The 24,923-nt window shown below is 38.5% G+C and overlaps 1 protein-coding gene and 1 pseudogene across 1 annotated transcript in view; one reads left to right on the forward strand and one right to left on the reverse strand.

Moving 5' to 3' along the window:
• The window catches only part of TTLL5 (tubulin tyrosine ligase like 5), a 226,136-nt gene that overhangs the window by 64,456 nt on the left and 136,757 nt on the right, over positions 1-24,923 (reverse strand). Inside the window, exon 30 of the mRNA XM_023537039.1 lies at positions 8,810-9,005. Coding sequence (XP_023392807.1) covers positions 8,810-9,005 — 196 coding nt within the window. The remainder of the gene's footprint in view (positions 1-8,809; positions 9,006-24,923) is intronic.
• Positions 17,797-17,915, forward strand: LOC111746120 (annotated as a pseudogene).

Raw genomic sequence — 24,923 nt, forward strand, 5'->3', positions numbered from 1 at the left:
TGCCTCCTGTAAAGGTTGTACCTGTTATGTTTCCATCAGTATCTTTGAGAAGATAATTTCCTTATCTTTCTTTGGTTTTGTGAGGAAATAGCATGTGTCGCATGAAAAGGTGGCTTATAATTTCATGCTAATGCTGTTTTTTTCTTTATGTTTATAAGACATTTATGCCTTTGAACAAACATGCTAATAATCTACAGATATTCTTTTAATCATTTTATCATATTAATTATTCTTTCTACTCTTCTCACATCTCTCTAGCAATTGTGAACAAACTGATTTGCACATATTTTTGATTGTCTAAATAATATCAGTACAAAACATAGCTAATTAATACGTTTTGGGTCTTGAACTTCTTCTAAAACACCTTCTTTTATATCATTTTAACTGATTTCTGCTGCTGGCACAGAGGGTTTAACTAAAATCCCCAAGGTGAATTAATAATGCCATGTATATTTAAGGTTAAAAGTAATACATAATAGAAGTGATATTTGCACACATGTTCAGTGAAGCAGTATTTACAATAGCTAAGATGTAAAAGCACTCTAAATGCTCATTGACAGCTGAATGGATAAAGAAAATTTAACTACATACAACAGAATATTATTCAGCCTTAAAAAAAAAATCCTGTCACATGCAACAAGGCAGATGAACTTTCAGGACATTATGCTAAGTGAAATAAGCCAGTCACAAAAGACAAACACTGCATGATTGCATGTATGGGTATCTAAAGTAATCAAACTCACAGAAACACAACGTAGAATGATGGCTGCCAGAGGTTGAGGGAAGGGGACAACGGGGAGCTGTTTAATGAGTACAGAGTTTCAGTCATCCAAGATGAAAAAATTATAGTGATCTGTTGTACAATAATGTACATGTAGTTAACAATACTGTACTATACATCTAACATGGTTCACAGGGTAAATTTATGCTGTGTTTTACCACAATGAAAAAAAAGTAATACATGATAATAAGACCAATGAACTTTTATTGAGCTTTTACCATGGGTCAGCATTGCTCTAAGCGCTCTACATGTTATTATCTCATTCGATCCCTCCCAAGCACTGAGGTGGGTCCCATAATCACCACCAGAGGGAGAAACCAAGGCACAAAAGGTTTCATGATTTGTCCACGTCACACAGCTACTAAGCAGTAAGCTGGGATCCAGGAGTCTGATTTCAGAGCTCCACGACACTACTTTGCCTTCCTTTTTAGGCTGACTCTCTTTTTTATCAAATCCACTGAAATCAAATCTCCTTTCCAAAGCAAATCTAAAGCAAATCTAGCAATATGTCTAATTTTCATCAGATGCATTTTTTAAAAAGAGAGATTTCACTCATTTTACTCCAAGAAGAAAAGGCTGAAAGAAATTTATAAGCAAATTCTCACTACCTATTTTAAAAGTTAAAGGATGTATAACTATGTATGTATGCACATAGAGGTAACTCTAAAAGCTCAGCAATGATCCCAGACTGAGAGTTCAATTGGTGAAAAAAAGATAATTCCTAGCCTCATTTTCAATTGTCTCTTTTATATTTTATTTCCTAATACTTTTCAGGAATTATTTATACATCAGAGCCCTTGTTTCCCTAATAACGTCTGTGTCTTACATCTCCCGATTAGTAAAATGAAATGATTAGACATGACAATCTCTAAGTTCCCTTAAACTTTAAATTCAGAGTTTATAAATATCTTAACTTGTCTCTGTCTTCAAATGTATAGTTTGTTTTATTTGGCTCAGAATCTTACATGGTTGACCTACTGCGCATCTTGCATAGACCTTGCTATCATATGTTCATTAAGCTTTTTCTTGTGGCTGCATTCATCTCAGATGGATGGGGTTCTTGATGTTTAAAGACGAAGCCTTTACTTATCTCACAAAGTTACTGCTGTGAGTCCCTCAAATGTCCACAGACAAAGAGAAACAAACCACAGGTCACAGAGCGAGGGAGGAAATGAAACTTGTCACCAGGCAGCTGTAGTGGAACCACATTTTAAGAATATACAACAAGATCAATCTCAAGCAGCTGATAGGTGAACAGGCGCCTTTTAACATACCCACAACCACACAGTTCTGAATTTGATTCACTACATTGAGCCTTTCTTTTATATTTGTATATATGACTGTATAGCAGCAACAGCAGTAGCAGCGGCGAAATTGGAAAGCCTTAACCAGAAGCCAATGAAGAGTTACTTCTGTCAAGAGGAACAAGGTAGAGTAGAAAAGGGCTTTGGAAGCCCCCCGACCTGGTTTGAATGTTATCTTTGCAAATTAGCTAGCTGTGGATCTTGCATAAGTTACTAAAACTCTGTGAGCATCAGTTTCCTCATTAGAGGAATAAAGATATACTATATCTATCTAGCACACAGGAGGCACTTACTATATGTCCCTTTCCCTGAGATTTCTTTCCTCTGAGATTCCAGAGGGCCACCACTCTAGCAGCAGCTTAGAACACAACCTGGTGGAAAGCAGGGGACTCCTATTACTGTTAGTAATGAATCAGCATAGTGAACTGATGTCTATTTGTAAGAATGCGTTAAGAATTAGATGTCTATGGTATTGAAAAAGCCAGCATAATATTAATCATGCCAAAGTGTTTCTGTGGTATTCACATTTGAAGGCATCTGTCACGTTTCCTGGTAGTCTTCTCAAAAATACCTATCACAGAAATAAAATTAAAATAGTATGACCAGTAAAAATAACAGGGCTGAAAGGCCAAAGTGATAAATGAAGAGATAATTCCTATATTATTAATAACAACCTACACAAGTTCTCCAAATCTCCAAACTTCTAGAACATATTTCAGGATATTGCATGACCCCTCAGTCCTTGACCCTATTACTGAATAATACAAGCATGGGGCAGGAGGCGGTCAAATATGGGCATCTCTAAGAGTTTTAAGCCCAGAAACGCCTTCGTAAGACATCTCTTTAAGAATCTGTGGTAACTGGGATAATGTCTAGGTCTGAGTTTACAGATGTTTAGTAAACCTTTTCTTTTGCAACAGTAATATGAATAGGAGACTAGTTAAGATACCTGAGAATAACTTTTCAAATGCAGTTTTATAAGGGTCAATAAGTATTTGTTAAATGTATGAACTGCAACTTAAAATTTATGCAACAATATGTATAGCTACTTTTTACTGAATGCCTTAATATATTGCCAGGGAGGTAGCATATAGCATGATAGCCAAGAGCTTGGAGACTAGAGCCTGACATACCTGGGTTCAAATCCCAGCTCTTCCATTTATTACTTAGGTGACTCTGAGAAAGTTACATAAATGATGCTCTGTTTTTTTTCATCTACAAAATGGGGCTAATGAAAGGCCAGTTGTGAGGATTCGATGCACTAATACAAATAAAACTTCTGGTTCAGTGCTTCACAAATGGTAACATCCTGAAGATTATAATCCTCATGAGAATCCACAGATATATATATTGTCCTCTCCATATTAGAGATTAGCAAACTTAGGTTCAAAGAAATTTGAATAACCTGTCCCACGTCATGGGCTGGACAGAGCTAAGATTAAAACTGAGGATTATTTGACTCCAAAGCTTGTCCAACGTGCCTGTGTCCAAAACAATTGAATGTAGTTTTACATGTATTATTTCACATATTTTCAATGTGTTTCTATTACGTAAGAAGAGTTTGGTTTGGCAAAATCTACTAAATCAAATGATTCTAGGAAAATTCATTATCATCATCATCATCTAGAAACTAAGTGTTATTTGAGTTCCTGATAAAGGTCAGAAGGAAGAACAAAATAGAGCAAAAAACTCCCCAAAACAAAATGAAACAAAACAACAAAGCAGTAGTAGGTTATGACATTCAAGTCAACCTGCTTCAGGAATTTAAGTACAGAGACATAAGTTCTTTCGCTTGCACACTCCCAGTCCAACCTTCCTCCTGAACACTCTGTTAGAAAAACGCAGAAAGACTCTCCCTGCACAGCTAGTCTGTTTGCTTGCTCTCTTTGTGCCATGCTGAGGAGTTAGCGTGTTATTCCTGGCTGCCTGGAAAAGCCAGGGTGCCTGCTGAATTTCTCTTTCTTTCCCCTCCCCCACAACACAAACACACAGCAGCTGAAGGCTTGGAGAAACAGTATTCATTCCTGCAGGGGGGGCAGAATTTTTCTAGACACATGCAATGAACTTTTAGGAGCAGAATAACAAGACTTGGCTGGGTTTATATGGGAATCCTTTCCACACCTGCGAGGTTGTGTGTGTACACACACACCATTAGCAAACAGCTCATTACATATGGCACTCAAGATGTTACCAGCACAGTGAAAGACCCCTTGATGTGAACGGAGTCCCCTCCCGCCCCCAACATGCCTTGCTTCTTAGAGGAACATTAGTGTCTGTTGGCCCTTGGGGAATCTAGGTTAGTCTGGTAAAACTGGGCATGGTGGGAAGGGGGAAGTAAAGAATAGACAGAGTGGAAGGATGACAGGAATTTAGGATGCACAGTTTTCTCCTACCTTGAGTTACTTTACTATGTTGAAAAGTGAGTCTACTAAAAATTGAAGGGCTCTGGGAACCAGTGAAAAATTAAGATGTATTTAAAATCTTCTTCTCCCACTTTGCTGTTACAAGAAATTTCAGCAGTTCTGCCTTGGCCATCAAAATGTCCTTAATTTTTCTGCTTTTTGGGCTTTTTTCAGTCTGGATGAGGCAGAGAAGAGAGTGGGAGGGAAGGAGAGGGGGGTTGGGAGCAGAAGTTTAACAAAGGATCACTTTAACAGAAACTACTGAGTAATCGCTGTGCCCTGGGCCAAGAATAACATCAGCTCAATGTCAGCAATTAGAATCAGGTCAGTCAGGCCTCACAGCCCGTGAAGCCCTCCTCACAGACCCCAGCATGGAGGGCTACTCATGCTGATGTCACCAGCAGTCACTGATGCCCATGAAAGTCCCCCAGCTCAGCTGAAAGGAGTTTTTAACCTTCTCCTTCAGGGGCAGGAAGCCAGAAAGAAGTGCAAAGCAATGAGAGAAGCTAGAGAGGAGACACACACCAGGACATATCAACACAGAAGATTCTGTAACCCCCTCAACCATCCCGAAACTCCTTTTTAATGAATTAATATATGTAAAGCACCTGGAATAGTGCTTGGACCACAGCAATGTTGGCTATCATTATTAAAACAAAGAAGGAGGAATCTGTCCCATTCCTTATCTCTTGTCTACCATGAAACTTGAATCCTGGGAGCAGTGACTGCTGAGCACAACGTACCCTGATAAGAAGAATGAGCAAGGAGGTTTTCAAGTTTGGAAAACTTAATTTATAAGGAGACTGTAATAGATGGCGTGAAAAAGATAGAAACAAAGTTCCTATAAAAAAAGATTGCCTGAAATTTTATTAGGACAACACTAAATTTTAACATATCCTGCCTCTCTTCCAAAGGATGGAAAACAAATAATGAACAAGAGACATTTCTAATCGCTTTCCCTCTAGCTCAATGGTTCTCAAAGTGTGATGCCCCGAAGAGCAGCCTTAGCATTACCAGGGAACTTAGAAATGGAAATAACTGAGCCCCATCCCAAACCTACTGAATCAGAAATGGGGTTGAGGAAGCAATCGGTGGTTTAACAGACCCTCCAAGGGGTTCTGTTACTCAAAACCGAGGCTTGCAGGCCAAATCCAGCCTGCTGCCTATTTTTGTAAATAAAGTTTTATTGGAAAACAGCCATACTCATCATTTACATATTGTCTACGGCTGTTTTCACTCTACCATGGCAGAGTTCAATAGTTGCCACAGAGATCCTACGACCTACAAGGTCTAAAATATGGACATTATAGAAAAAATTTGCCAACGCTTGCTCTGACTTAGAAGAATGTCTTTAAAACAAAAACAAAACCAAAAAACAAAAACTGCTGTTTTTATCCATCAGTATGTAAAAACTCATAGTTTCAATTTTGTCTTAGTTTATTTATCACACTATCAAATGCACTGGATCCCACCTATTTCTCTGTACCTCCATCCCTGGCTTTGCCAGTGGCTCTGGGTGACTTTCTTCTTCCATGCCCATGTTACAGGACCAGTCTTTAGTAGGGGAAGATTCAGGGCATGACAGTTTTAGATTTATGAGTGAAATGCTAGACAGAGATAAAGATCAAAGCTTACTCTGCATGAATGGCTAGAGATGCGCATTGTCAAACTCATATCCTGCATCTAAGATTGCCTTCTTGAGATTAATACCTTTAATAAGCTGGCTAAGTGCAGAGAAGAGGGCGAACTTCCTCTGCATGCGATGCAAGAATGGCTGCACGATCTTTCCCAAAGCATTTTTAGATCATTGCTATGAAAGGCACTGTCCATGTATATACTATGATGTAATTAATATAATACAATATATAATATAATGTAATATAATATAAAAATATAACTCCCCCTTAAATGTCCTGTTCCATAATCAGATCTCTCTAGTGAATGAATGCTAGATAAATCAGATTTCAATTCTACCTTCTGCTCTTATATAGGCAATTAACCAAATTGTTATATCAGTGGCTACCTACACTTAAGTAAAATGAATCCAAAGTATATGAAGTTCATCAGAGAAACCATCTCTATTCTAAAAGGTTAACCCAAGGCATACAAAAATACAGGCTATACTGATTTTGCAAGACAGGCTTCAATCAACAATTTAGCTGTAATTATAACGGTCAGGTCTAGTGCAATCACAAGGTAAGCTAAAAACAGAAGCTTACAAATCTAGTAGGGCTTTGTTCCTTTTGTGGAGTGATTCTTAATGTCTTCTAAAATAAAATGCCCTAAGTTACTAAATATTCTTAATGTTAGAACATTTAGTATTTATTTGCTCTTTTATTAGTTATAAACTCTTCGAGCTAACAGAATTTAGTTTCTTTAGCTCTCCCCACAGTCCCAGACTTCACCCTTATTCATTTTTACCTAAATAAAATTAGATTAGAAAAACAGGGAGAAGTAAAATGATGTTATAAACATATATAAAATTGTGATGAATGATTTTCTGTTCCCTCTCTAGGAGACACAAGTTAACTCCCTTCTTGGGAGTTCTGACTCCTCCCTAAGACAGATAGTCTGACAGATTCTAAAAAACATCCTTTCCATATACTTCATAGTTCAGTGAAACTAAACCAGTATAATCCTCAGTGAAAAAAAAAAATCCACACAAGAATAGCAGTACTTTGAATTTTCAAAGGAATGTGAGTTGTTGGAAGCAAATCAAAAGAAAGAGGACTTATAAATGAAGCAGTTTCTAAAAGTGAAAATCAGCAAAACTGTCTCTCCTTCCTCAAAATTCAATGCCTTGCAAGCACCTCTTTATTATTATTATTTTTAAATCAAGGCATGGAAGCATTAAAAATGACAAGGGACCTACTGTCTAGATACGTTAGAGCCACAGATTATCCTCATGTATGAGAAATAAGGCTATATACGATATCTACGCTATCAAGTATCTGATTAAGTTGGCATTCTCAAATACTCTGAATGACGGGGGGTTTAGAAATCCAAAGAGTTTTTACAAATTTACACAGATTACAAAAATATCGAAGATATACATTTACATCTGCAATTGTGAAAATGCAAACCGGCTTAAATGCCTCTACTACCACAAAGACTTTCTAGATGAGGAAGTTTCTACCTGATAGAAGGCACTGTGGTGATCAAAATGAGATGCTACGTTCCATATTTTCCAGATAAGAAGTCTGGACATTTCTCCAGTAAAAACGACCTAATAAACTACTTCACAAATGTCTGCACTGACAATTTCTCAGTTACAATGAATTAATATAATATACTGAGTACACTATCAAATGATGAATGACATTGAAATAATATGTCTGAACCCGGACAGCAGTTGAAAAGATAAGGCAGAGAACGTAATGTAATTGTTTTATGTAGAAGAAAATAAAACTGGGAAATGCCGCTTTAGCTTTTGAATGAATATTAATTTTGCACAAACTAATGCACACTACATAATACATTTTTAAAGAAAGAGCAAATGACAAAAGATCAAGCTGATATATTTCTTCACATAAGCAAATATCAGGAAAGCTCACAGAATCGATACTGATTCAGCCCAACAGAACATGTAGAACCTGGTAATTGATTCTAATGGCAATCCTGAATCATCAAGAAAAATTTAACCCTTTATGGCCTTTTCTGTGAAGTCACTCCTTCTTTGATACACTGGTGCAGTATACTTATGTAGCTCCCTCACACATATGCTCAAGGGTTTTTGTCATTTTATAGACAGTAAGTAAGGAATTGATATTTCACTAGAGCATAAGCTCCACGTCAGCAAGGATTTTTGAGCATATTGTTGTTTTTGTGTACAATGTTTTATATACAAACTATCAAACCAGAAGACCAACGACTCAACTTATGACCCTTTCTACAAGAAGAACCTGAAAGTGATTCTCCTTGAAAATCTTGATAGGTCATGAGGGATTAATATGTGCTATGCAGGTGAGGATGTAGCACATTGAGATAAAAAAAAATGCTTTAAAATGCTAGCTTTTAGACCTTCTGGGAGGCTACTGAACTAAAGTCATACGGCAGAAAGGGTAAATACTACAACAGAGACTTCTGCGGAGAAACATCCAAATGAAAGAGTATCACAACTGGTTCAGCATCAACTTCCAGCAGAACCAATGCTATGTGGCTTCGGGACATATCTTCCCTAAGAGTAGATTCCCCATGACCCATCCAAGCGATGGTGGTGCTGGTAAACTTTTGGGAAACTATATTCCTACATTTCCCATTGACCTTATTATTACCAACAGAAGGAAGAGGTTAGCACATGGAAGAGTCTTATCTTGAATTACCTGGTGCCGAGCTCGACTCTGGTCCAGAAGCTGCCGGGACTGAAGTTTTTGTTGTTCGAGTTGCTGGAGGGCAAAATGCAATTGGTAACTGCCTGCTGTGGGGTGATACTTGTGCTGGGGGACCACTCCTGTAGCCTTGCTATACGCGTTGTTCTCTACTTCTCCCTCCCAGGCAAAGCCACCAGTTTGGAGGCTCCTAAAGAGAAAAGAAAGCAGATTCTTAGAGTAGTTATGTGAATAATCTAAAGGAAAGGAGAGAAGTATCTCAGGTATTTTTCCTTTACAGAATTAAACATAGTTTGGAATTACAAATATACTTGTGTGATAAATGATCTGACTGGCCCACTAAACTGTAGCTCCATGAACACAAAGACAGGGTCTGCTCTACTCTACACTCTATTTGCAGCTCTTATAAGTCCTGGCACATGACCAATGCTTGATAAATATAGGTTCACTGTTAAATAATTAAAATAGAAATTTCACTTCCCTGTGATTGCCACAAGGACCCCCAAGAGGAACCCAGAGAGCTTCAAATGCAGAATAGTAGTTTAATTTAAGGTAGGAACAAAGACACATCAACTTTAAAAGTGTAGAGGTGAATTATATAGAAATCTTGGTTTTTTAAAACCACCCAATTGTGAACTAAGTCTTTTAAAGAAGTGTTTATGCATATCTGAGTTTACATCCCCATCAAAGGACGACAAAACTGGTGTGAGAAGATACTTTTTTCATTAATCTAAATTTACCTCGACAGGGTCCCCAGCCAGGCTGACATTTAGGGTGAATACATAAGAAAGGTAAAAGGTCTATAGTGTTTTTAACTGTTTAGTACCCTATGTTATGCTACTTGTTAAATACTATCTTCCTAACTCAAATTTTAAAATTTGAGATTCTGGTGCCTCATCTGTGCACATCCGAGTCCAAGTCTTCACAACTTCATGTTCCTACATATCCCCTCTCTCAGTCTGTTTTTTCCCAGTAAAACAGTCCTCATTTATATCACTTCACACCCATTAGGATGGCTGTTATTAAAAACAAAACAAATGGAAAGCAAAAACGCCAGCAAGCATGTAGAGAAACGAGAACTCTTGTGCATATAGCTGGTGGAATATAAAATGGTGTGGCTGCCGTGGAAAACACTCTGGTGGTTTCGCAAGAAGCTAAAAAAAAAAATACCATAGGATCCAGCAATTCCACTCCTAGGTATGTACCCAAAAGAACTGAAAACAGGGCATCAGATACTTGTACACCAATGTTCATAGCAGTGTCATTCGCAATAGCGAAAAGGTGAAACCATCCCAACTGTCCATGAACAGATGAATGGATAAACAAATGTGATAGATACATACAATGGAACATTATTCAGCTTTAAAAGGGAAGGAATGTCTGACATATGCTACAATGTGGGTGGGCTCTGAAGACATGCTAAGTGAAATACGTTAGTCATAAAAGGACTGTATGATTTCATTTATATGAGGTACCTAGGATAGTCAAATTAATAGAGACAGAATGGTGGTCCTGGGACAGAGAAGACAGGAGAATGGGGAATTATTGATTGGATACTGAGTTTTCGTTTGGGATGATGAGAAAGTTCTGGAGATGGATGGTGGTGATGGTTACACAACACTGTGAATGTACTAAATGTCACTGAATTGTACTTAAGAATGGTAAATTTTGTTATGTATAGTTTACTACAGTTTCTTAAAAAAGGTCCCAATATATTTGAGAACAGTTAGTTATTCATCAAACCTTTTTTAATCACCCTGTATTTCTTTTTTCCCTTTTTAAGGTACAGTGACCAGAAAACTGTACGCAGAAGAAACATGAAGAATCTCATAGTGAACAACCTCACCCCAAACCCTGGTTAATGGGCCTTAGAGAAGTGAAACAGTGCCTAATTTAAGAGAAATCTGGACAGTGATTTAATCATGTTATTGTTTCCTTTGTAAATATCCTGAGGTATGAATGCTCATTTCAGTGGCAGAGATGCAACACTAGGGTGAGGGTTATGAAGACCTTCTGCGTCCTAACCTGCAGGCCACCTTGTTGTTTAAGGACCCCAACAGAGACTTGTGGGAGGGAGCCAAGTAGAACGTCTGCTGAATCTAGAAGTCCATGCTCCTTTCTTGACTTCCCTCATATCTTGGTCATTTCAAGTCTCTGCTTTGGTTTCCCCACCTCTCTCAAAGAGATTTCCAAATACCTAGTCAAAGGAAAGTCTGTGTAATATATTCTGAAGTCCACGGATAAAAGGTTTTCTAGTCACATAATCTCACCTCTTACATGTCACATCCCTTGCTCTTCTCCTCCATAGTTTGGCTCCCACAGTTCAGTTGCACAATTATACACTTTCAGCTGATTTTGGAGAATGGTACCAAAAAGCTCCGAAAGTATTTATTTTTTTTGAGTATGACATCTGATCCTCAATGATCCCTCCTGAAATCTCACAATATGCATACCGTTCTACAGTATGAAAGACATGATCTTTCCCCAGCGATTTTGGAGGTATGGAGAAATGTGGCCACCGATGATCAAATACAAATAAGTACCTACAAACATGACTAAAATGTTAACATTATTATTCACAATGAAGTGCTGAGTGGCAGTCGAACAGGAGTTACAGGGTTAGGAAAGGTGGGGCCAGAGGAACCTACTCTCTTTTCTCATTAGTGAGGGAAGAGATAAGCTTACTGAAGAGAACATGCAAGAACAGCTAGGAGAACTGAGTGAGCTCCGAGTGGAACAAGGGGCAATGGAGAATGCTCATGGAAAAGAGGTTCAAGGAAGTAGTGAGCCCATCCACTGAACAAATGAACACCAGGGAAGAGATGGGTGAAACGGCAGAAACTGCCTGGCTGAATAACCTTAAGATTTCCATACCAATTAAGGCAGGTATTTGAACCTAGAATAAAACTATTATTTATGATAATTGGACCAAGCTCAGAAAATTCATCAACTGTGATTCTGCTGGTAATGGAAGGAGTTTCTAGCCTCAAGTAGCAATCTAGACTCAGGGATTAGATATTAAAGGATTTATGAAACCATGTAGTTTATATCAGAATTCATCTCACTGGCTAGCTAAATTGGTTTTATTTCTAAAAGCTGCTTTAATAACAAACATTCTTAAGAGGCATTTAATTTAATGTCTTCTTGTTGTAAATCAGACATCAGGTCTGTAACTAGCCTCCCTTATTTGGAGATGACCATGGCCATATTCTCAGGTGTGTATACACAAAGCAGGAAGGAGTCCATGAACATAAGAGGTAGGACAGTGGGCAAGAGAAGATCGAATAAGGGACTTTGGATAAAAGGAGATTTATTGATCCAATTGTACACAAACTGAACAGACTGCAGCATCATAAACTTTTATAGTGAAAGCTGTTTTTAATCTCATTAGTACCGTGAGCACAGTCTCCAAATCACAAAAGGAAGTTTCTCAAGCAAGTAGAGGCTTTTAGCAAAGAGGCAGGAATTTTTACAGTGCAACACTGGGCGGGGGCAGGAGTACTCATCTGTGTAAGGCAATGTGGTTAAGTGCCATGAGAAACGTACTTGCTCTGAATTACAGGGCGTGTTACTTGGGCCATGGTTATCTCACCATTAAAACACAAGCCTTTGGGGTTTGCAATATGCAAGTGCTATAATGACTGACACAGAGGAGGCCAGGTATACTCTTGTTTGGGCTTTGTCTGAGATTATATATCTACATATTCCTTTCTGTGACATCCAGTAGTTTCCATTTCCGCCCAAAATTCCATCCCACTTCCTTGAACCTCGATTCATTCTAATTTACTAGTCATACATTTTGTACTCTCACCAAAATTGAGAGATTCAATTATTCTTCTAAAATTTATTTCCAATTGTTTTATTCTTTTAGTATTTATTCTTTGCTCAATACTAAAACATAATATTGTACATATTCCTTGTAAATAACTTCTAACAGTTTTATATTATTTCTAGAACAGAGTATACAGGGCCAAGTAAGTTAGCTGGGGAGATGGTCAGAATGTTAACATTTGATTCAAATTCAAAGATTCAAAGTGAACTACACAGTATTCCGCCCCTTACTACATAGATAGCTAACTGCAACAATACGGTAAGTTTTTCTGACTCACACTTTCTCATTGAGAACTTCATCTTACTTTCTATGTTACACTGTGGCATTACAGGACTAAACGTCTTGCCATAACTGCCTTCCTGCAGAATATCCTCATTCTTCAGCCAATATACACTAAATGGCTATGCTTCTCCCTTTGCTTTAATATCTGGTTCATCAAAGGAACGTTGGTTCTAAGGAACTTGAAGGGAATATGTAAAATGCGCTGGTCCTTAGCAAAACAAAATCTCAGTAGGCTGCTGCACTCTCCCTAAAGATGTGCTTTCAGTGTCAAGATTTCCCGAGAATGATGTGATCTCACAAGAGTAGAGGGGCAGAGATGAGGCAGAGGAATGTGACAGCTGCACACAGAGTATGATTCTGCAGTCCATTTCCCCAGCCTCCTTCCACCCAACTCCAGCAACACCTGAGCGACCATGTACAGGGACACCTCTGCTCCTCTTGAGGGTATTGGGGAGTGTGTGGGTATGCTTTCAATTGTCATAATAATGGGAATGGGGGATCAATGACGTTTTATAGATAAAGGTCAAGGATACTAAATGTCCAAAAATGCAAGGAAGAGCCCTGTACTAGGGAAAATATGTGCTATTCAAATTGCCAGTGGTGCTTCTAATGAAAAACCATAAGGCCATGAAGGAAGTACTTTCTGGGGAGAATCTTATAAGAAAGTATCTTTACCCATTTCCAAGGCACTGTAAGGAATGTGTAGATATTTAAAGACAGCAGAGGTTGTATTTTATTTGTCTATAAATTCTCAATCTCAAACAAAGCAGTCATGGCAAATAGTGATAAAAAGGTGCTGCAAATGCTGAAAATCCTAGACCACAGAAGGGCTCCTATAGGCAGTGCAAAGCAGTGCTGGCCAGATCCAGGAAGCTATGTGATCAGAAAGGCATTACATAATGTGGTGGGAACCTCCCCTGGCTTTGGGAGGTGGTATTTCCTTGGCTTTGAGGGTGTTAATAAATAATATTGAAACTGTCTACTAACAAATCTTAAGACTTGCTGCTGGTAACTGCGAACTGGGAATAGTGAGAGCTAGCCAAATGAAATTTGTACCCAAAATTATTTAGGTGGAATGAGTTGGACGTACCTGTCAAGAGACTTCATGCTCACAGTGACAGGGAAACTTACAAGATTCCTAAGGGAATTTTGATGTTGGAATGTGATTTTTAAAGGATCTCTGAAAATGCAGATGCTAAAACTAAAATTTATTTTTTACCTTTGAGTTTGCTCCTTGAGATAAGACTATATATACGCTTCTCCCTTTTCTGTTTTGAATCTATGGAGTTATGTTGAAATGGTTCTTTGTAGAGGTGGTGTTACAAATACAGAAAAGCTCAGAAATTATTTGGAAAAACTATATGAACTTCTGATGACCTATATGCTAGATCAAAAGCACAGAACTACATAAATTATAAATGCAAGCTGATCTTCCTGCTTGAGAACAGGGTGAAAGGGCTTTAAAAAAACTTTTAAATATTTTGTTTATTTGAGAGGATGAAAGGCTCCTGGGAAAGGACTTAAAACAGAATCTAAGAAAGAAAGCAAAAAGAAATAAAAGGTTTTAGATGCTGGAAAGGAATCAAAACCAATGCAAAAGCTGAGTTAGTGACAGACTTCGGGAAGAGCAGAGGCCCTGTGCCCCTGGATCTGCACCAGAGGTTCTGACCTGGATGACCTCAGAACAGGAGGCAGTACAACTGACTGACTAGGAGCTGGGCTCTAGAACGAGACTGCAAGGTTCAAATCCTGGCTCTACCACTTAAAGCAACATACTTAACCTCTCTTGGTTTCCTCAGCTAGGAAATGGGCATAAAGATCAAACTTGCCTCTCCAGGCCTGGTCCAAGAATTATGTGTGATGATCCATGTAAAGAATTTAGCACAATGTCTGGCACACATAATAAATGCTCACTAAATGTGAGCTGCTATTATTAACATTCTTCCCATGTAAAGTGAATCCAAATCTTTGGGAAAACAAATAATAAGGGCACAAAGGAACAGGTATGAGCAATTCTATTACTTCTTAGAAGAGTAGCAAAGCAGTATTTATAATCCTCTTACCGAGTATTGTGTCCATGTTGGGTAACTTGGGTGATGAATTGGGGAGCCAAGTTCACTTGCCAGTCTCCCCCACCAGAGACAGCTGCTGCATGGCAGCTGCCACCTGAAGAGGATTCCTCAAGATGGAGGCCCGCTGCTTCAAGCCAAGCCAGCCAGAGAATGCGCTAATCAGAGGCAAGGCGCTGGCCTAGGGGCGGGGGAATGGGGAGTGGTTACCAATAATGCTGATGACCAGGGAGAGGCTGCTATTCAGGCAGAGGATGTGAGCACTGATTAATGAAGGAGAGTATCACGATCCTCCTCCTCACCTCCAATTCTGTCAATAAAAGCCTCAGTTATCAAATTAGACTGTTGTCTATCACCACAACCAAAATTAACTCAAAATGAATTAAGGACCTGAATATAAGACCTGAAACAATAAAACGTATAGAAGAAAACATAGGAGCTAAACTCAAGGACCTTGGTCTTAAAGAGGATTTTATGAATTTGACCTCAAAGGCAAGGGAAGTAAAAGCAAAAATTAATGAATGGGACTACATCAAACTAAAAAGCTTCTGCTCAGCAAAAGAAATAGTCAACAAGGTAAAGAGACAACCATCTCAAGGGGAAAATATATTTGCAAGCAACGCCTCCGATATAAGGGCCTAATATCTAAAATACACAATGAACTCATATAACTCAATAAAAACAAAAAAACAAATGATCCAATCAAAAAATGGGCAAAAGACCTGAAAAGACACTTCTCCCTAGAGGATACACAAATGTCCTACAAACATATGAAAAGATGTTCAACATCGCTAGCTATTAGGAAAATGCAAATCAAAACCACAATGAGATACCATCTCACACCTGTTAGAATAGCTATAATCAACAGGACAACTAATAACAAACGTTGGAGAGGATATGGAAAAAAGTGAACCCTCATACGTTGCTGGCGGGACTGCAAATTGGTACAGCCACTGTGGAAAACAGTATGGAGGTTCCTCAAAAAACTAAGAGTTGATCTACATATGATCCAGCAGTCCCACTGCTGGGTATTTACCCCAAAGACTTGAAAATCCATATCCCAAAAGATATTTGCACACCGATGTTCATAGCAGCATTATTCACAGTGGTCAGGACATGGAAGCAACCAAAGTGTCCTACAATAGATGATTAGCTAAAGAAGCTGTGGTACTTATATATAATGGAATATTACTCAGCCATAAGAAGAGATGAAATACTGCCATTTGTGACAATATGGATGGACCTCGAGGTAATCACGCTAAGCGAAATAAGCCAGGCTGAAAAAGTTGAAGATCACATGGTATCACTTATATGTGGGATATAAACCTAAAAGCAACAAATGAACAGGACAAGCAGATTTAGGGACATGGACAATGGACTAGTGATTACTAGAGGGTAGGGGGTGGGGGAGAAGAGGAGAGAGATGAGGTAAAGGGGGTCAAATACAGGGGAGTAGGGGGAAGGTGAAGTGGGAAAAGGGGATCAAATATACAGTAGCTGAAGGAAATTGGACTTTGGGTGGTAAACACACCATGGAATATATAGATGTCAAATGATAATGTACACCTGAAAATTATGTAACTGTATTAACCAATGTTTCCCCAATAAACTTAATAATAAAAAAAAGCCTCAGTTATCAGCATTGGCTACATCCTCTTTTGCCTTTTCAAAATGAAACAAAAAAGAAATAATTTTTTTAAGGAGCAAAAGTAATATATCCTTGATGTCATAGACCTGAGAAGCACAAAAAGATAGAAAGGTAAAAACCAAAAGTCACCTCTCTGTCACCCAATGACCAAAGACAGCTACTATAAACATTTTGTCAACATTTGGACGTATATGCTTCCACTGTGTATATTTCCCTCACACAGAACGATTCTGTACTATCCATTTTTTTTCAACTGGAACTATGTTGTGAAAGTTTTCCTACATGATAGTACTGGCTTTTGGCAGTTCTTACTCTACTGTTACTTTCTCTTACACTTAAAGTCAACCTAAACCCTTAAACTTTCTTCACACTTGAATTTTTGGAAATCATGTTAACAGTTTTATGTTTTTCCTTACTAAATTCCATGAATTAGACTCATCATTCTAGTCTGTTTAAATCACTGTGAACCTTGACTGTCATCCATGGTATTCAGTAACCCACCCTACTTCATGTCATTTGAAGATAGGATTAGTACATTTTCTAAATATTTAAGCATCTAGCATATAGTAGGCACCTAAATAAATATGAATGGATAAATGAATTCATTGATAAAAATGGTGAACTAGTGAGCAATGACACAGCCCCAGAGATTTAATTCCTAAACTTACACTGATTCATTGTTTGGGTACAGTCACCTATTTAGTCACCAAATATTCCTAATGATAGTATTATCTCGATCACATTTCTCTTTCATGCTCACAAGATTTCGTTATGCCTTGCAGAAACCCAGTTACAATAATTCTTTTTTAGCTCCCTTATCTTCTCTTACTAAAGTAATTCCACCATAAAGGGAAATGAGGTTTAGTCTAGCATGACTTATTTTTTTCATGAATCAAGGCCGGGCTTAAGTGATTCCCTTTTCCTTCTCCACTGGCTGCCAGATCATTGGTTTGCTAATCTGTTAGATTTTGGCCTGAAACTGACATCTCAATTACCAGTTTACATATTCAGCATCTAAGTTATTTCTCTCTTCCCTTCCTTTCCCAGTGTATGAGCTCCTTCGTTGCACATTAAATCATACACTGAATCACAATCTTAAGGACTAGAACCATAAATCACAAATTAGTAATCATAAGAACTGCTTCTCCTTATCTACAGCCATGCTACCTTGAACAAGCCCAATCCCGTCTGATCTTGGAAGCTAAGCAGGGTTGGGCCTGGTTAGTACCTGGATGGGAGACCACCTAGGAAGAACAGGTGCTGTAGGCATAAAAAAATAAAAACAAATAAGTAAATAAATAATTGCTCCTTTTTGGACACAGTAATTCAATTATTAAGTAGACAAAAAAAGATTGATTCAAAAGATAGCTTGACTCTTGTGAGTTTCATCCTCCTTGAAGAATAAAGGACAAAGATGTGTCCTGAACAAAGAACCTAAATAAGGAGACTATATCAACGTAAATAAGGAGACTATATCAACTGGTACCGAAAAAATAGGTCTATCGCCCTTTGTTCATTACACATCTTTATAAAGAAAAGCTGAAAGTGCAAGTGGGCTAACAAATTAAAATAAGGTGGCTCGAAATCAATAGAAGCCAAAAAAATAAATAAATAAATAAAAAGCAAGAATCAAGAGATTAAGAACATGAGAATGATCCAAATAAGATAAATAATTTGAAATGCATAATTACAAGCAATTGAGAGGGGAGCTTTATGATTTATATAGTCAATAAACAGAGACATAGAAAAGGAAAAGAGCAGTAGTGATGACTGGAAGAAGTCTAAAGGGGCTATTTTGGCTAACTACTTTGATTTTATTAAACATTGTGTGACAATAACATAAATTTGGGAAGAACACACTGAGGTATCACGTCAAAAAGCTAAGAGCTGATACGCCTGTCCTTTAAAAGTACAGTGTGATCCCAGCCAGCTGGACGTGACAATGGATACAGAATGTGAACCAGACTTCTGCTGTCTCCACACTTGTACCACTCCATGATTGATGGAATGATCCCCAAAAGGAGAAAATAAGGACAAAGTTAGATTTCTCAGTACATCTGGCAGAGATTCCGGGGGCAAGCTTTACGAAACACAAAGCTGGATATAAAACCAAACCTTTCAAAAAGTAAAGTTCACAGCACTGTTCTAGCAGGCAACTTAAGATCCTGGGAGCCAGCCAGTTATGTAGATGGAGACTCCTCAGTCCTTTATCTATTAGCAGTCTGGATCTGTAAAGACAGATTGATCCTTAGCCTTATTAGCAAGTGTCTTTGATCCAGCTCTTTACTTTGGCATAACCAGCATACCACATGAAGCCTGAAAAATGTGAACTAAAAAAGAAGTGAGCAAAGAGTGACCTTTAAAAAAGCCAAAAGAGAACTCCCTGACACCAGTTCATTCAACAAAGATGATTGAGTCCAGCTCAGCAGGATTTTTATCAAAGTCTGATGCCTTTATGACAACAGTGCAGGTACACACGAGCACAGCTGGCCCTTGTAAAACTGGACCACCATCACCTAGCTCTCACACCCTGCAAAGACAAGCGAGGAAACGTTTGCAAAGTGAAAGTTAATGTGCAGGTTGTCTAAGGCAGCTGACATGCCAGTTTCCAACTACTTCTATACTGAAACAAAGTGAGGTTCAAACCCAGTGCACACAAACAACTTGCAGAAGTGTCACAAATTCAGAATTCCTGCCTCATCACATCAGTTAGGCTCCTTTCGTTTCTCTTCTTTTCCCCAGGAAGCAGAACAGCAGGAGACTTGGACCGGTGGTGTTTACAGCTTTTCTGGTTTCAGTAACCTATCTCTGCCTCCTTTCTTTAATTGGCCAAGGAAAATGGGAGACAACTCCAAAAACTCCACCTTTCTTTCTTTTTAACCTTCTCCACCTGTCATTTTTCTTTATAAATTAAGATTTTTTTTTTAATGAAATAGGAAAATATTGGGGAAATCACAAGAAACACTAAAAAAAAGCCATAGGGCAAAAGAAAGGGAAATAAAATGTATACTAATAGTCAAGCCTTTTTCTTACTGCTGTGTGTATGTATGTGTGTGTGTGTGTGTTATCTTTAACATACATTCTACGAAAACAAATCTTCATTATACTAGGAACTGGCCTTAATTATCAAGTCCATGTCATTGCAATAAGGGCACATGCTTCTGTTATGTCAAAGCAAGTCTACTGAAATCTGCTGTCCTCAAGATTTACTAGAGAGGCTTAGTGCAATGTCACAGTTGGTGTGAAATGCAGGCGCTTGCCTCTCATAGGATCAGACCATTGCAAATCATTATCCTGGTCCTTAGCTGCTTGCACTGAATATTAATTCATTATCAGCCCCCAGAGAGGCAGCATAGCATAGGACAGCGATTCTCGAAGTGTAGTCCCTGGACTAATAGCACGACATCACCTGGGAACTTGTTAAAAATGAAAATGATCAAACGTCACCCCAAACCTACTGAAACCAGAAACTATGGGGCTGGGTCCAGCAATCTGTGTTTTAACAAATCCTTTAGGTAATCTGGACAAATACCACTGAGAATCACTGGAAAAGTGGTTAAGAGCATGGATTCTATGACTACTTGCTTGGTTTGAATCCTGACTGCCATTGACCATGTGTCATTTTGGGCAAGTTGCTACATTTCTCTGTGCTTAGTCTCTTCATCTGTAAAATGGGGATGATAACAATACTTATCTCACAGAGTAGCTGCGAGCATTAAATCAGTTAATACATGTACAGCTTTGAGAACAGCTGCTGGCACTCAGTAAGAGTTAGCTATTAAATGAGTTAAGATACATAAAGCATTTAGGGTCTGGTATAAGATACATAAAGCAATGTGTGTTACTCTTAGCTACTATTATTTCGTCTACATGATCTTATTTTTGAGGTTCAATGGGACATATCCTGAACTGCTCACAGATCAACAGGCAACCCATATTCTTATGTAGTAAACTGGTCCTCTTGGTATACGGAAGCTAATTAGCTTTGGTATGAATATGATAAAAATAGAAATATAGAATTTGTAGCTCAGAGATTGAATCAAACAAAAATTCTTTACCTCTAAGAGCTCTAAATCCAGACATTACACTTGCTGATGAAGAAATGTATGATTCATCTCTGAGTCTGGCTATGGCCTGATTCCCCACGCACTGAGTCCATAAATGGCCAGAAGACTAAAAGGGACATCTTTCACTATCTTTTCTTCTTCTTTACATCCTTTTCATGGATCGTGGTTCTTTTCTACACTTAATCTTAGCCAGAAGACTGAGAAATGATGGTTCCCTTCTAAATTACTATTAGCTATTGAACAATATATTTGTTAAACCATAGATAAAATGACAAATCACATTTATAAGGTATGTTGTCCAGCACCTGTATGATCAGGCCATTGTAAGAAACCAAGAGGATCAAAAATCCACAATTTCCATTCCCTAGATGTACGAGATTTCCCTTGAATGGAATTACCTACCATCTAAAGCAGTCATCCTAATCTGCCTGACCTGCTGGTCCAAATCTGCGAAAGAAATTAAGTTGTATCCAGAAGAGTCAGCACACAAAGCAAGTAGAAATTTAATCCAAATTGTAAACACAAGCCATATACTTAATAGTTAGATTCTTCAAGCTCTTGATGTTTTCTGACCACACACAAAACATGATATTAGCGGCTGGTGAAAGCGAAAAATCGTACAGATTCATAAACTATGGTAAATTTATTTGTAATGCTGAAATATATTGCTCCAGCTACTAAATTTTTCTTCACTTTCCTCCACAGAAAAATCATTTCTTATATTCCATCAATGAATTTATTTTCAGAATACTTCCCCCTCCCCTTTCCCATTCTCATCATTAATAAATAGGTCTAGACCAGCCTGGGATGCCATTGCAAAAAGACTGGTACGGATTTTCCTCTGTCTACAAGTAGAGAAGTTACACTAGTGAAAAGAGCATGAGCTTTCACATCAGAAAGAGCTGGATTCAAATGTTAACACCTCTAAGTCTATTTCATCATCTGTACTTGAGGATAACAAGGCCCATGCTACAGCCATGATTTCAGAAATAAATGTAGGATAAATCATACAAAGCACAGGATCTGGCATAAGCTGGGCGCTCAATAAATGTTAGTACCTCCCTTCCTTTTGTTCCTCTCTTTAACAAATGGCAGAATAGAATCTTATCACTTCAAAATAAGGGAGAAATATTTCTGAATTAATAACAAATAGTGGGGCATATTAAACAACATAAAAATCAATTTTAAATTAATACATGCTGACTAAAAATGTACAAATACTGAGAAATGTAAAGGAGAAAAAAGTTACCCATAATTCTATTCTGCAACCATGGTAGTTTGGTATATTTCCTTCCAGTCTTATTCTAGAACATTGTGATTATATTATCCAGCTTTATACCATTTAATATTGAAGCTAGGACATATGGATATATTTTATTTATATATTTAAAAGATATGTATATATATATATATATATATATATATATATATATATATATATATATATATATATATATTTATTTATTTATTTATTTATTTTTTTTAATGAAGAAAAAACTCTTGCTACTCCCAAAACTCTGTATGCCACTGTGCTGGGAACAGGACACTAGCTTTAGAAAACGAGAGGAAGGGAGTAACTTTCTATGGGGGAAGTCAAGGAAGGCTTCAAAGGTGTTCTCAAAAGATGACCATTAATTTGACAACTGGACAGGGCATTCCAGTAGAAGCAATAACACATAAAAGAGGAGGGAAAAATAGGAAATCCAATGTGGCTAAATGGTGGGAGTGGTGGGGGGGGTGGAGAGATGCTGTAATTAAAGCTGGTAAGATATGGATCGCTTATAAATTCTAAAGTAGAATGTTACTGGTCAAAACTGCCATCTAAGTAAAGTACAACACAGCAGCTTTAACTGGAATAATTCATGTGCTCATGATGAAGCTACAATGAAAAGGCTAAAAAAAAGCTGAGATTTGGGGAAGGCAAAGGGCATGAGTGAGTGTGGCTTAGGACGGCCAAGCTTGGAGAACCCAAGTCGTACCATCATTACTACCATTAGTGTGAGGGCTTTCTAAATGCCTGATTTCAAGTGGAGCCCCTCACATGTCTTACCATGGTTCGCCTTCACAGCAACCCACTGAGAGAGGTATTATTACGATCCTATTTTACAGATAAGGAAACTGATGCTTAAGTTAAAACACTTTGGTTTAATTTCACACAAAGAGTAAGGGCAAAAGCTGCTTTTGAACCTAAATCTGCATAATTCCAAAGTGACAGTGAGGAACAGAAAATTAGAACCTAAAATAATCTTTGCTAAAGATTTTCAAAGGAACTATTATTGCTGTAGGCCTTCATTTGGGGAAGACTAAAATCATTCAAGACCCACACAAATACGCTTGACTGAGTTTTGACAAAGCTGGAAAAACCAGTACAATGGAGAAATACTAACCCATTCGTTTGTGTAAGCCATTCGTTTGTTAACAAATGGTGCTGGAGCAATTGTATGTCCATAGGCAAAAAATGAACCTCAACTTAGACTTCATACTTCTTACAAAAATTAATTCAAAATGGATCATAGACTTAAATGAAAAATATAAAATTATAATATCATCCCAACGATGATTTTTAAAAACATTGGAAACAAAAGAGATCTTTCAGCTTTAGCTGTAGGCAATACGAGAATAACGATGAAGACAGAGAAAAAGATGCCAGGCAGTGTGCGAAATGCTCTCCATGCTTTAGCTCACTTAAACCTTTAACATTCCGTGAAGGCAGAGACTACTACCGTCTCACGTTACAGATGAGACAACTGAGGCATGGAGTGGTCATGTAGCTTGCTCCACCCACTGCAGAGTCTGAGCAGCGCTGCCTGCCCTATTGCCACCCCAGCCATACACTTGGGAGCTGCCCCTCTGAAATGGTAAGGAAAGAATAAGATTCTTTTCTTATGCACCATGAACTATTAAAGGCGCCTGAACCAAGTTCAATTCTAGATGGAAGTAAAAAGCCAGCTGAGCCAGGAACTGTACTCATTCCTTCACCCCTTTGCATTCTCCCTCTGTAGGTAAATGGCTAGGCCAAGAGGCAAGTGCCCGTCTTTGACCACCCGAAAGTCATAAGGTCAGCGAGTGCCCTTTAGCTCCATACTGTCTTTACATCTCAACTGCACAGTGGCAGGTGTGGACTTCCAGGAGACACAAACGCCAAGCCTCCCGAGGAGCGCGCATACTTCCATGCCAGCACCTAAAGGACTTCAGACTCCATGGAGGGCTCTCATGCAGTGGGATAGTGCTGTTGGAGAGAGACTGCCTGTCTGTCACACAGGGGATCTTGTTTCTTTTTAAGTTCCCCTTCAGATAGCAAGGGGAGATGATAACATCACCCGAACCTGGTAAGATACTGGTCAAGCTGGCTGCTCACTGTCTGATATTGAAGCCTAACAGCGAAATTCAGGCATACTGTGAGCAGTTTCAGCAGCAGCTGTTCTCTTACCGTTCTACTACTCGCCCCCACCTTCCTTGTTTTTGCCGTAATGGCAGGAGGGACATAGAAATTCTCTATGCACCGGGACTTCTTCAAAGTGGACACCACTTCTGAAAAGCTGACTGGAAGGAGCTATCCAGGTACGGAAGGGTTAAGGCGTGTCCTGTGCTGTTGGCTCTCCGTTATTATCACTTTGAAAAGCCGCTGGGTTTACAGGAAGAGTGTGAGAATGCTGCAGCTTTCCCAGCCAACATTTGGTTCCCATTACCGTGAATAATCTCTCTCCTCCCTCCTTTCCCCAACCCCCACCCTTTTTCTACTTTTTCCACATTTTATATTAAAAGTACATCAAACACTTTTCTTTCTTTTTAATATTTTCCTTAAGCTTCCTTCACTCGATCTGCTGGGTTCTGTGACTTTTCTGGTTATTCATTACTTAGAGGGGGAAGGGTCAGCTCCTTGGATGAAATCAGTCAAAAACAAAACCAGGACAGAAAAGCACCTAAGTAGTGTAGAGGAAAGAAGCTGACCCACAAGGATTCTTTCTAGGCTTAATTGATATTAAGAAAAGAAAGAGCCCACTGAGAACCCTTTACCTTCCTGCTTCTTGGCCCCATCTCAGTTGTATTCCTGCCCTAACACAAAGCATCTCTAAAGTGATGTAGCTGAAGACAGGGTCTATTCCTCATTTCACCCTCAGCACAACTAGCAGAGAATTTGATAGCCCAGAGGCACAGAGAGATAGATCATGGTATGCAATGTTTGCAAGGGTATGGGGAAAAGAGAATC

This window comes from Pteropus vampyrus, unplaced genomic scaffold (assembly GCF_000151845.1).
Source record: "Pteropus vampyrus isolate Shadow unplaced genomic scaffold, Pvam_2.0 Scaffold177, whole genome shotgun sequence".
Classification (NCBI taxonomy): Eukaryota; Metazoa; Chordata; class Mammalia; order Chiroptera; family Pteropodidae; genus Pteropus; species Pteropus vampyrus.